This window comes from Heloderma suspectum, chromosome 3, assembly GCF_057233095.1.
Source record: "Heloderma suspectum isolate Gila_16-S chromosome 3, 16-S_ref, whole genome shotgun sequence".
In the NCBI taxonomy this organism is placed as follows: domain Eukaryota; kingdom Metazoa; phylum Chordata; class Lepidosauria; order Squamata; family Helodermatidae; genus Heloderma; species Heloderma suspectum.
The window spans coordinates 225,963,919-225,976,324 of NC_139460.1; the positions used below are offsets into that span (position 1 = coordinate 225,963,919).

General features: G+C 39.7%; 1 protein-coding gene across 4 annotated transcripts in view; it reads left to right on the forward strand.

The window, feature by feature from the left end:
- Window positions 1-12,406, forward strand: part of MYOF (myoferlin) — a 119,303-nt gene that overhangs the window by 43,998 nt on the left and 62,899 nt on the right. For 2 of the 4 annotated variants that reach the window (XM_084845854.1, XM_084845855.1), the window contains exons 11-17: window positions 1,966-2,081; window positions 3,853-3,979; window positions 4,950-5,053; window positions 6,131-6,199; window positions 6,291-6,334; window positions 7,085-7,167; window positions 10,508-10,546. In XM_084845854.1, coding sequence (XP_084701980.1) covers window positions 1,966-2,081; window positions 3,853-3,979; window positions 4,950-5,053; window positions 6,131-6,199; window positions 6,291-6,334; window positions 7,085-7,167; window positions 10,508-10,546 — 582 coding nt within the window. The remainder of the gene's footprint in view (window positions 1-1,965; window positions 2,082-3,852; window positions 3,980-4,949; window positions 5,054-6,130; window positions 6,200-6,290; window positions 6,335-7,084; window positions 7,168-10,507; window positions 10,547-12,406) is intronic. The other 2 variants (XM_084845856.1, XM_084845857.1) reach the window with 1 other exon arrangement.

The window sequence follows — 12,406 nt, forward strand, 5'->3', positions numbered from 1 at the left end:
GGACTGTGCAGCTGCACATTTGGTATAATGGCAAAAAAAGGGCACGGTGGAATCTGTTAGGGAAGCACGCAGTAAATCATGAGTGTATTGCAGGGGATGCTAGTTCAAAGCCAGTGTGGTGTAGTGGTGAGAGTGTTGGAATGGGAGCCGGGAGATCCGGGTTCTAGTCTCCAGTCAGCCATGGAAGCTCACTGGGTGACTTTGGGCCCATCACAAACTCTCAGCCCAACCTACCTCACAGGGTTGTTGTTGTGAGGATAAAAGGGAGAGGAGGAGGAGGATAATGTAAGCTGCCTTGGGTTCCTTGCAAGAGGAAAAATGGTGGGATATAAATGCAATAAATAAATAAATCCGCATTGCTGCGCAGTTGCAATGGGGTGGGGGGTGAAAGCAGTGCCATGTAGATGGGGCCCTGGAAACTCCTGGAAAACCTTGAGCTGGTTGTCTTATGCTGTTAGGAGCCATGATGTGTTCCTCTCTTCTGCTTTTCTCATGCAGTCTCAGGTCTCCCCAGCCAAAGTCCAACATGCTAACCACTACATTGCCTTTTGCCAGCTGACTGCTCTATGACTATCAGCTGATCCTAATAAATGTGGTATTTTGCTATGTATGGTGTGTGTATACATACACACATGCACACACGCGCATACACAGACCAAGATATGGGGACTGTCATGATGACAGCCTGTGCTCAATTTACTGCTATACCATTACTAGTCACTGTGACATTCCTGCCCCGAGTTACACCTTCTTCAGTGGTTTATGATGAAATAAAGCGTCTTTATTTCAAGTCCCTCCATTTCGAATCCCACTGCTCTGCCATCTCTTGTGACATTTCTGCCCTGGGTTATACCTTCTTCAGCTTTCACCTGTTGAAACTGAAAAAGAAAGCCCCTCAGGACATCTGCCTCCTCTTTGTTCCACTGGTCAGTTGTCCTCACTGACACACAAAGCCCCTTTTACTCTCTGGGTTAAAGAGACACCCAGTGTGCCTAACTGGTTTGCTCTACTCAATAAACAAGAAGTAACAAGGAAGTAGATTTTCTAATGGTGGTGCAATTAGTCAAACAAACACATGAGATTTTGTATTAAAAACAAACAAAGTGGTCCTAACCTAACTACTTTACCACCTTCTAAATCCTGGTTCCCAAACTCCACTAACTAGATGTAGCTTCTTCAATCCCTAAATCCCTATCTGACTAACTAACTGTCAGCTCTTTCCTTTTAAAACCTCAGAATCCTCATAGGCGCGCGCACACACAACCCCCTCCCACCTTTCACTCATTCTCTAACACTCTGTTAACCTTATCTTACCTGGGTTACATTTAACAATGCAAACACATACATTAATATAACAGGCATATGTTACAGTTACACTTCGAGTAAGAGAAATAAATGGGATTTGAATGGATCCACTCTTAAGTATGACTAAATCTGTGTCCAACCCCATGTATTTTCCTGCCACAGGAAAAAAAGAACATCTCTTGACATGATGGCCATCAGGGAGGCAGTTAAGACTGCAGTCCTATATTCACTTACCTGGAAGTAAGTGCCATTGAAATCAATGGAACATACTTCTGAGTAGGCGTGGATAGTGTTCCATCCTACAGGAAGGTGTTCCATCCTACAGCATGTAAATTAAATTATCTACAGATGTTCAGCTGTTGGTATAAGTAACATCACAATTCTGAATGTTTATGTAGCCGAGATAGCATAGCAAGGGGCAGTAACCAGTGTAGCTGCAACAGCAGGTCTGTTCCAGTATGCTGCATACCACTCTGAACAGCTCCAAGTTTTGTGGTCCCATGGACACCAAAGTACCCATACCCCTTTCCCCACCATCACCATCATCGCAACTGATAGGTGACTCCATCTTACAAAACCCAAAACCATCACACCTTATTTGTAAGGATTAGAATATTATTTGCTTGAGCATCTACTTTTATATTTCCCTTCTCTTTTCAGGACACACAGTCATGAGAAAATGGCTTCTTCTAAATGACCCCGAAGATGCAAATTCAGGTGCTAAAGGATACCTGAAAGTCAGCATGTTTGTTCTCGGAACAGGAGATGAGCCACCAGTAAGTTTAATGAATAAATAGAATCCCCCACCCCACCCCTACTAATATGCTTACAGTGGTTAGTTCATCCTGATGTCTGTGCCAGGAATTGCATTTGGTAGTAGAAGAAGCCAGACTGAGTAATCATGCTTACAGTACATTTCTTTTCCCCAGTTCTGCTTGCTCCGCTACTTTCCATCCTATTGCCACAGCACTTCTCTTCCATGGCCTTCTACATCGCTGCCTTTCAAAGGTACATCTCCTCTTAGCTTTTTCCTGTTTCTCATCTTTGGGGTGTCGCTTTTCTTTGCTAATAATACTGCTTTTTCTTGCTCTTCCCAGGTATTTCATTCTCACCGAGAAGATTGTGAATATTTTGTGAGAATGTCTGTCGTCCCCCCCGCCCCGTACATTTATTATTTATTTGTGTGAATGATTTCTATCCCCTTTCCACCAACAAACGATGCGCAAGGGGCCATTTTCCACAAATGTCCTTAGAAGTGTTATTAAAGTTGGAAAATGTACAAAGCTGTATACTTTTTCTCATGTGATCCTGTAGTAAATGTGAAATTTCATAGTTAATGATGACCATAATTTCAAAATCATAGATCTGCCAGGTTATGTGTTCATACTGTTGAATATTATTAAAGGTATATAAAACAAGCCTCACATTTTTGTACCAAAGTTTGGTATTGTGTAGAAACTGACCTTTCAGTAGAAGATTTACTTTACAATACTTTGACCTGCCAATACTTAGACTGTTGTTACAGAGACACTAAGCAGTACTTTTGAGCTTCTTGTACACTACTTGTAGCATATATAAGTGCTGTTAATGCTGGGTAGAATGCAGAAGAGCAATAAAATATCTATTCTTGCCAATGTAAGTTGTATATCTACATTAGAAATTGACTTAAGGAAAAGACCATTTAGGGCACAATCCTAACTAGATAGGCAGCCACCTCTGACCTCAGAGGCAACTGCCTATCCAAAGCAAGGCAGGAGAGGCACGGGGGGATCATTCCCTCTGCGCCTCTCCTGCCTTGCTATTTTTTGCTAGACAGCCGTTTTCGGCTGTCTAGCAGCGGGGGCGGGGGCTGACTGGGAGAGGAAGCTGCCATATGATGTGTGCAGCTCTGCTCTCCCCGCCCTGGAACGCCCCCAGCCCCGCCCCTTTTCAGTCGCTCCACACTCCCCTTGCGAGCGCAGAGCATGGGGCTTCTCCGCACTGTCTCTGAGGCAGCACAGACAAGGGGGGCAGTCAGTTTTCCAGGAACCCGACCTTGGAGCGGGGTAATTTGATAGCTCATTATCTGTGATCTATTTAAAAATGGAACAAAGGGCATTTAGTGCAGAAGATGCCCTGGAGGTTCATGGCATCATCTAAAGAGCCCACAAACTTCCATGAGAGAACCATCTCAATAGCAGGATAAAAGCTCTGTGTGAAGAAAGCCATAAATGCATGCATGATTCCAGTACATGCTCGTAACCCAACATTCTACTTGATTGTAGAATGTTGGCTATGCCCTACAGTTGTAGGGTACACCGTAGGGTGTAGCTACAGCTTGGCTACACCCTATGGTTGTGCAGGGACACAGAAGAATCACTTAGAAATGGAACTGCAAGATTAAGTAGGGAGGGAATGGTTAGGGTTCTATATGTAAACAACTCAGATTAGGAAAAACAACTCTGCACTTAACTCTACAATGTTTACAGGTGTTCATTGTTTAAATAAGGGATTTTACTGCCTTTGCTATGGGTAAAATGATAATATGTTTGAATGTGTCTCCAACAGGTGGAAAATAGAGAACGGGATAATGAAAACGATGATGTAGAGAGTAATCTTTTGCTACCAGCTGGGATAGTACTCCGATGGGTTACTTTCATTCTTAAGATCTACAGAGCTGAAGATATTCCTCAGAGTATAAACTTTTTTATTTCTGTGTTGTGTGTGATTAAAACTGGAAATGTGTATAACTGCATTTTCCCTACAAATATTAGCTGCTAGAGGAGAAAGAGATTTGGAGATTGTTTAAAACATAGCTCTTAATTAGGTGGTTACTTTGGTGATCCCTGGTTTGTTGGTTTCAGTTTTGAATCATCATTCTTTCTAACAGTGGTTCAAGTTTTCCCATGCTCACATGAATGTAGCCAAAACGGCACCACCCACACTTAAGAGGGAAGTATCAGGAGACTTGGATTAAGTATAAAACATCTTAAGGAAAAAACTCTAAAGGGAGAGAACCCCCCAAAACAGCTCCATAAGAACTTAGCGGCATGGAATGTTGACAGATTGAGAGAAAGAAAACCTGACAACTGAGTGGGAGGGACAATGGAATGGTGTGGCAAGAAAAGGAGGAAGGAAGAAGAGAAACATAGATATAAAAATTGTAAAACAGAATAATCTCATTGTCAAGATAGGTGAGTTTCTGATTCACACCGAGAAGCTGTTATAAAATGTTCCCAGGGACTACAGTGAGAGCTTCCCAAAGACATCAATGGAGAGATCAAAGAATTTAATGTAGCTGTGATCAGGCACAAGTGTGTCCACACACACCCAGCTACTCAAAACCCCCAAAAGGAAACCCCCCTTCCCTAAACAGCCCAATGAGTACTGAGCAAGCTCAGTTCTCCTAGAATGCTGACAGACATTTGGAGGATAAGCAAAGGAAAACCAAAGAGGGAATATGGAGTAGATTGGCTGAACCCCTTAACAGAAGCACTCCATACTGCAGTGTTGCAGGGCCCCACTTTTATCATACTGTTTAAGTTCTACAGTAGAGCATTTGGCTGCAACGTTGCGTGTTCATGAAATATACAAACCTTGTGGCTACAAGATTTTGATTGTGGAAAATGCTTGTCTTCATTGTCTTCTTCATGATTTCTGTCCAGTGGACGATGCTTTTGCACAGACTGTAAAGGAAATATTTGGAGGAGAAGCAGACAAGAAAAACCTTGTGGATCCATTTGTGGAAGTTTGTTTTGCTGGGAAAAAGGTATTCTGTGCCAATAACAGAATTGTATAATAAAACATCCTGGCTGGAAGTTTCAGAGAGCTCCTTTTGAATAAATACGTTTGCACATAGATGTAGGTAACAAGAATCTGTGCTATATATTTTTGTGGCTATTGTAATATTACATTACATTTTATTTATGAATGAATGAAGCTCCTATTATTTTGCTGATATTATTATTATTTAGTTTTAATATTCTATTTTCGGGAATTCCTAGCACAGTGCACTTATAAGTTAACTGCAAAAGACAAATAATAAAATAGCATAAAGAAAAACCATATAATTTCTGATGCTTTAAGTTTTAGACAGTGTGCACAATCCATACAAATACATTCTGTGATCCTTGTGCATCACCGCAGTGTAGACGATATGCTGCTGCATAAGATTTCCCTCTCCAAACAGAGGGTTGGTCCTGCTAGCTTTGTTGCAGGATGGATTAGGGGGCACCTAGAATCGGGCCTTAATCCGCAAACTGGTGGTTGGTGCTGTCCTAGCAGACAGTGCCAGTTATCTCTTTAATAGCATGTTCATGGCCCCCATCCAGCAAGCAGCCCCAAGCTGCTGCCTTTGCACATGGATTGTCCTTGGTGAATTGCAGCAAATACGTTCAGTTAATTTGAGTAACTGGGCAGAATTCATAGGGCAGAATCCAACAGGCCCCATTGATTCTTTTACACCCTGCCAGTTCTGTTCCGCAAGTGGCCCCTACCGCTTGTGCAACAGTGATTTAGCGCTTCTGGGGGGCAACCCTAAATGAGTGGAAATGCTCATTTCAGGAAGGGGGAGTCAGCGGAGATCGCATAAGAGAGCTCCGCCAACTTCCCCCTTCCAGGAATGAGTGTTTCTGCTCATTTTGAGGCTTACCCCAGAAGCACTAAACTGCTGCTCCACAAGTGGTAGGGGCTGCTTGCAGAACGGAATTGGCAGGGCTGGCCATGCATGGACCAGAACTGGCAGCCAGCTCCACTAGGAGATGGGCAGCGTTGGATTCTGCCCCTTATTTTTAAAAACAGAAATGCTATTACTTTTTTTCTTATATGGGGTTTTCTTTTTTTGCAGGTTTGCACAAATATAATTGAAAAAAATGCTAACCCAGAGTGGAATCAACTTGTTAATCTTCAGATCAAGGTCTGTGTCTTGTTGCATCAAAAACTATTATACCATTATGTTCTGTTGTAGAAATAAGACTTTGAATAATCAGTAGTCTTCTTTTTTCTAGTTCCCTTCAATGTGTGAAAAAATAAGACTGATGGTGTATGATTGGTGAGTCCTTATTATGTATACAGTCACATACAAAACAATAGTTACAATGCTGAGAAAAACTGTTTTGACATGAAGTGACAACATATGTTGATTTCTTGCATTGCCCGAGCAACCACAGAGTTAATCAAATGCTATTTATAGAGTGATGTTCCCTTTATTTGTAATAATGGTTTGGTGATCCTATTCATTGCCATTGCTACAGAGTATGATACATTCCTATAAGTTCTTCTCACTTATTAGCTACTCAGCTTGAATCATTATAGACATCATTAGAATTGTTTTGTGGTTAATTATGGACATTAGGCTTACACTCAGCAGGGCTGGTCAGGCGCTGGTGGGAGGGGAAAATACAGAAAAATAATAAATCCTAAAAATTTGAAAAACTATATGCACTTTCTTTTTTAACATCTTTTTGAGGAGTGCACATTGCGCCATCTGATGGCTGCCAGTAGAACTGAAATCCTGCCGCAGCGGACACTGAAGCAGAAGGATAACCTGCTTTTACAACTTGCTAACTTTTCCAGTAGCCATGTATATATATTGGGTCCTTTATAAATGCAGTAAATAATGCAGCAGCAGTAGTAATAATAAATATATCATTTAGACATTCATCGCTCACAAAATTCATATACAGTACATGGCAAAAATAGGACATATATAGTACTACAAATTTCGTACATGGTTAAAAATCACCTACACTAGCAAATATTTATAATGCGTACTGATACCAATTAATTGCATTTCATATAGGGATCGCCTTACAAGGAATGATGTTGTGGGCACCACATATTTAAGTCTGTCCAAAATTGCTGCTTCTGGTGGGGAAGTTGAAGGTAAGGTAGTCTCACGTTAGATAACGTTGGTTTTTTTCCTGCAGGAACTCCTGCAAGTTCAGAACAGAAGAAACCAGGTAGAAGGGCAAGAGGATGGACAGACTTCCATCTGTCTTCACTCAAAAACAGTGCATTTCAGGGCAATGCCATATGAACAATGTCCTGACAGTTGCAATTACATCAGTGATCATCATATTCATTTACAGTGCAAATTTGTCATGCAAATTTCATTGATCGATCAGACTCCACATATAACCTCCACATATCATCTATGCTACATGGAATTAGGATGACAGCACTCAAATCAGTTATTCGGAACTTAGTCCCAACACATTCAGAGCAGGGATGTACAGATTTAGTTAAATCCATTCTATCTGTGTTTCGTTTTCTAGTTATCAGATGCCTTTTGTTTCGTCATCAGCTCATTGATGGGATGGGATTTTTTTTTAGGGATGTACAAGAATTTCACTCCACTTGCACTAATGTGCATTAGTGCCAATGCAAATTAGCGCTAATGCGCATTAGTGCAAGTGTGAATTTGCACAAATCCCCCCAAAGTTTTTTTTTTTAAAAAAAGGTCTGCAAGTCTGCAAAATCAGCACAACTCAGAAAAAAAACTGGTCTTCTGTGGAATCTGCAGGTCAGATTCATAGAAATCTGAACTCATTTGAATCTGTTGTGGATTACTCCAGCATCCCTAAGTCAAAACTAATCTTCTAACTTAAGGCAATGCCTTCATTAGCATACCTATGTATATCAGTAATATGTTGGTCAGACACAAGAGATGATGGTGCAAGACTTCAGTTGACGTTTTATAATAGACCAGTCTTGCAGCTGAAAATGGAGTTTAAATTTCCACAGTTTTCATATTTCATTTCAAACCAATTTATTTGGAGTTCTTGGGTTTCTTAACTTAAATTGATTTTAGAGGTCAATATAATAGGCATTTGAATCGTAGATATTTATATGGGAAAATGCCAGTTGATTTCAATGGAAGTTATTTCTGCAGGAGGATCCCAGGATCAAGCTGCTTTGCTAATAGAGCACAGCATGTTATTGGATGTTATGATCACAGCGCTTTGATACAAAACTCCAGCTTCTGCATCTGCAGCGGCAGCAGGAGCCAACCCTGAACTAGGCACCAGCAGGGAGAGGCTATGGATACATAGTTCTGGGACAGGTTTGCAGTCCCCCCTAAAAGAGCAAAAGGTACAAAAAGGTCCTTCTCTGTGACAGAAGGCCTTTTAAGCTATCAGCAACTGCTTTGCACTAGATCTTACCAGTGAGGACGTTAAATTCTTTCTCTTGATCCATATTAGGAAACCCCTTCTCCAATACCTTCCTTTGGTATTGTTTATTTCATTTATAAAAATAAAATAAATAAACATATATTCCAAAAAAAAAAAAAGGAAACTCATTCTCCAAATAAACACGCTGGAGCCCAATATCACGATATTTCAAAAAGACACAAGATGTGTATTTTCAGAGCAGTGCTTAGTGATATGTTATTACTTGGGTTAGCTGTCTATATTGCTTAAATTTTTATATTTCTGCTGACGTTCTTGTCAGTATTGTTATTTTCAGTCTTGATTTGAAATATCCTAGAGTCAGTTGCCCTGTTTTTACAGAGGTGTGTGTGTGTGTGTGTGTGTATAGTGACTGAATGTTTGAATGTTTATGTGGCAAATAACAGTTTAGATTCTAGAGACTAGAACCGTTATTATATAAGAGAAAATGCCTTTTTGGTAAAAGAATAACAAATTTCAACAGGTCCTATAGAAATAATCCTTCTAGGAAGGGATAGAATGAATGAAAGAATGAAATAGGCTAGAAGTTCTAAAACATGAAGAAATTTTAAGCAGAAATAAGCAGGCCTAATTAAATATATATCATTCTAAAATTCCACATAAGCATCTAAATATTCAGTCATTATAATATTATTTCTACCACATAAACAACAGCATAAGTTAGCCATGTGATATCTGTCCCAAATTATGGAGAAAATGAATTCTACCTTACAACCTATGTAGTTTCATGAATGTTGCCTGATAACATATGTATCAGAAAATTTATTAATTTGTTTTGTTTATTTAAAGAAATTACAGGCTGTGCCTTCCTCAAAAACAGGATTTTAGGGCAGTATAAACAAGATTCAGATAGTCACTACAATAAAAACAGTATAAAACCTAAACATCAATACAGTAAAATTGAGAGGCATAAAAACTAGTTCAGCCAGATAAAAAACACAAATATAAAATATCCAATTCAGTATGCAACTATTCCTTGCCTCTTGAGTTGTCCATAATTTCTCACTTCCTTAATTTAATCGTCGTGTCATGTCATTAAAAGAACAGGACATTGTGTACTAAGAAGGTAGGTAGGTGTGTGAATGTGTGTGTGAAAGCTGCATAGAAGCTACTTAAAAACGGTGCTCTCTACCCTTGAGCTGATCCCATTCATTTCAATGTGGCTTCCTCAGGTTTTTCCAGTTAATTGTGCCCATTCACTTTGTAGTATCAGGGCTTTTGTTCTTACCAACTTGCCTGCAACCAAATCACTTTATTTCTTCTATCACTGTGGAACATGGTCATGTGAAATCTTAATTTCTTCTGACTTTCATATTAATCAATCATGCAACCATTAAGTGCCATATGTTTGGATGGACCATACACCTTGACTAGTTACTTGCTCTCCATACTGACAGTCTGTGTGGTCAACTTCCCACCATGGATATGATTCATGTCCTGACGAAAATGATTGACCTTTTTAAGGGAAGCTTCCTACACTTGGGAATAATAGTCACTATTCCCTGGACATGCCCCTACTGGACTAGTTCATTATATCTTGCATAATGATAGCACAGAATGGTATTGTTGCAAAAAAGAGAGAGAGAAACATTATTCCGTGCATTCATTCCATTTTCTTGCAAAATTCCTAGATTCCTTACTTGAAAGGATAAATTAACAGTACAGAGTGCTACAGAGGGCTTCTTCTGAAACCAATTTAGTCTGGGAGACTAGTCTCTTTGAAGACTGTATTTAATTGACACCCTTGATCTTAAATATTTGCTCTTGTCTATCATGTGGTGATGATCTCATAATATACCTATAATGGTGGTATAATTTCCTGGTATGAGATGTTGTGCTGACAAAGCTGCTGGTTACATTTCATTCTAAGCACTTATATACTTATGGGGCATGCCTTTGGATCAGGCCACATCTTATTTGCCAAGTAAAACTTCAGACTCCTTTAAGATTCAATTTGATCAGAATGTTTTATATAGTTTCATCACATGCTCTTTTACATGTCATATAATCTGTTGTCTTTTTATAATACATAGAGCTTTCATCTTCGGGAGCTGGGGCTTCATCATATGAAGGTTCATAATCACATTTTGCGATGTAATATGATTCTCTGTCCTTTACCCACACTAATGTTTCCTATAAATCCAAATATTTAAACCATCCCCCTAAATGTGTATGTGAACAGCTGCAGTGATGCTTTTGATGTTTATGATAATAATTTTGTACAGCTTGGGCACTGGAACATGATTGCAAAAAACTGTATTCGGCTTTTGCATGGCTTTATTTCAGAGTTTAGCATGTAATTGTTTAATTTATTATATAATTTAACCCAAATCCTTAAGATATATGCTGCTGCAGGAGCTATGGGAACAGTGCTTGGGGATTTGAGTCCTTAATGGCTCTCTAGATGTAATGAGAGCTCATAATCAGGTCTTATTTACGAAAACTGACATGGTGTACTTTTGACAGATTGTCCTCTGCATCAGGTCCTGTGGCTGTTTTTTCAAATAAATTTACGAAAACATTATTCATATAAATGAATGCAATATAAAGGAATTGCCTCTGAAGGCCTCCAGTTTGTCCTTATAACTGCTTTGCTTTCTTATCCAGTATTTAAAGCTACATAGCACAGATCCCCAAGCACATCTTACTAAGAAAATCAGGGACTGCTTAGCCAAAATATTTTCACATTTCTGCTCTCAACTGCATTTAAATTGAACTGTGTAACTGTGACTACACCTAAAACAAAATAAACTGTGCTGGTCCATAAGAAAAACATGTGATTATACACATTATACAGATCTAAGAAATGAACTTAATATATCAGCAACTATTCTGTGGGTGTGGAAAACTGGTGTTCATTTTCCACAGCAGTAATCTCACTACTTGGAAATTTGCATTCTGTAGTTTGGGGAGCAGCTGGAATTGTGACTTTAGGAGTTTAGAAGACTGTTTGAATATTTATTTCCAGGACTTAATAACAACTGATCTAGGGTGGCCAGATGCAAAAGAGGACATGGCTTCTGTGCCTTTAATAGTTGTCTAGAAAAGGGAATGTTAGCAAGTGTAGCTGCATTTGCTGATATTCCCTTTTCTACACAACTATTAAAGGTGCAGGAGCCCTGACCTCTTTTGTATCTGCCCACCCTACGTCCTCTCTTATAACAGATGATGCACTAAAAGCCTGTAATTACCACAACGGTGAGCTCCTGAATACTAACCTTTCACCTGTGATATCTTTTGATCATAACAGTAGTTTGAATAAAACATTCATGGTCAGGATCCAAAGGGAGGAAAGGCATGTGGGTGAGAGGACTACGAGTACAGCCAGAGTCTTTCTAGCTACAGAGGTTCCAGATGAACTGCTTCTCAGTTTTAAAAAAAGGGAGTTGCCAATTCAGCAGCGGGAACTTCTGCCTGACAATAGCCAACCAAGTTCTGGTTGTACATGCGGTTCTTTCCTATGCATGCATGCCCCTTCTTTGGATCTTAGACAATGCTATTGTATACAGAGCATATGTTTTTCAGTCCTATTATTTATTCTGTGGGGTTCTTTTTCCATAAGTTTTGACGAAGCTGAAATTGACACTTCATATCTTGGAACCAGAGCTCTCCGGACAGGCTGCTCCTTTTACTGAAATGAATGGAAAAACCCCTGTATGGGTAGGTGCTCTGTGTACACCCCGGGTCAGTAATGGTTTTGCCACAGGTCCAGATCCTGGTCGTTCACTGCCCTTTTGCAGTGCGCCAGGTTTGGCACAGTGGCTGACAGTTCTTGCGCCCAACGCACTTATTGGAGTTTGCCCATGCAGAAGAGTTGATGGACTGGGGTGAATATAGGGATGGAAATTATTACTTACACAACATTTAAACTTTCTTTATACCCATGGAATAAAATGTTCTTATTTTACTAACAACTAATGTTTAATATATTA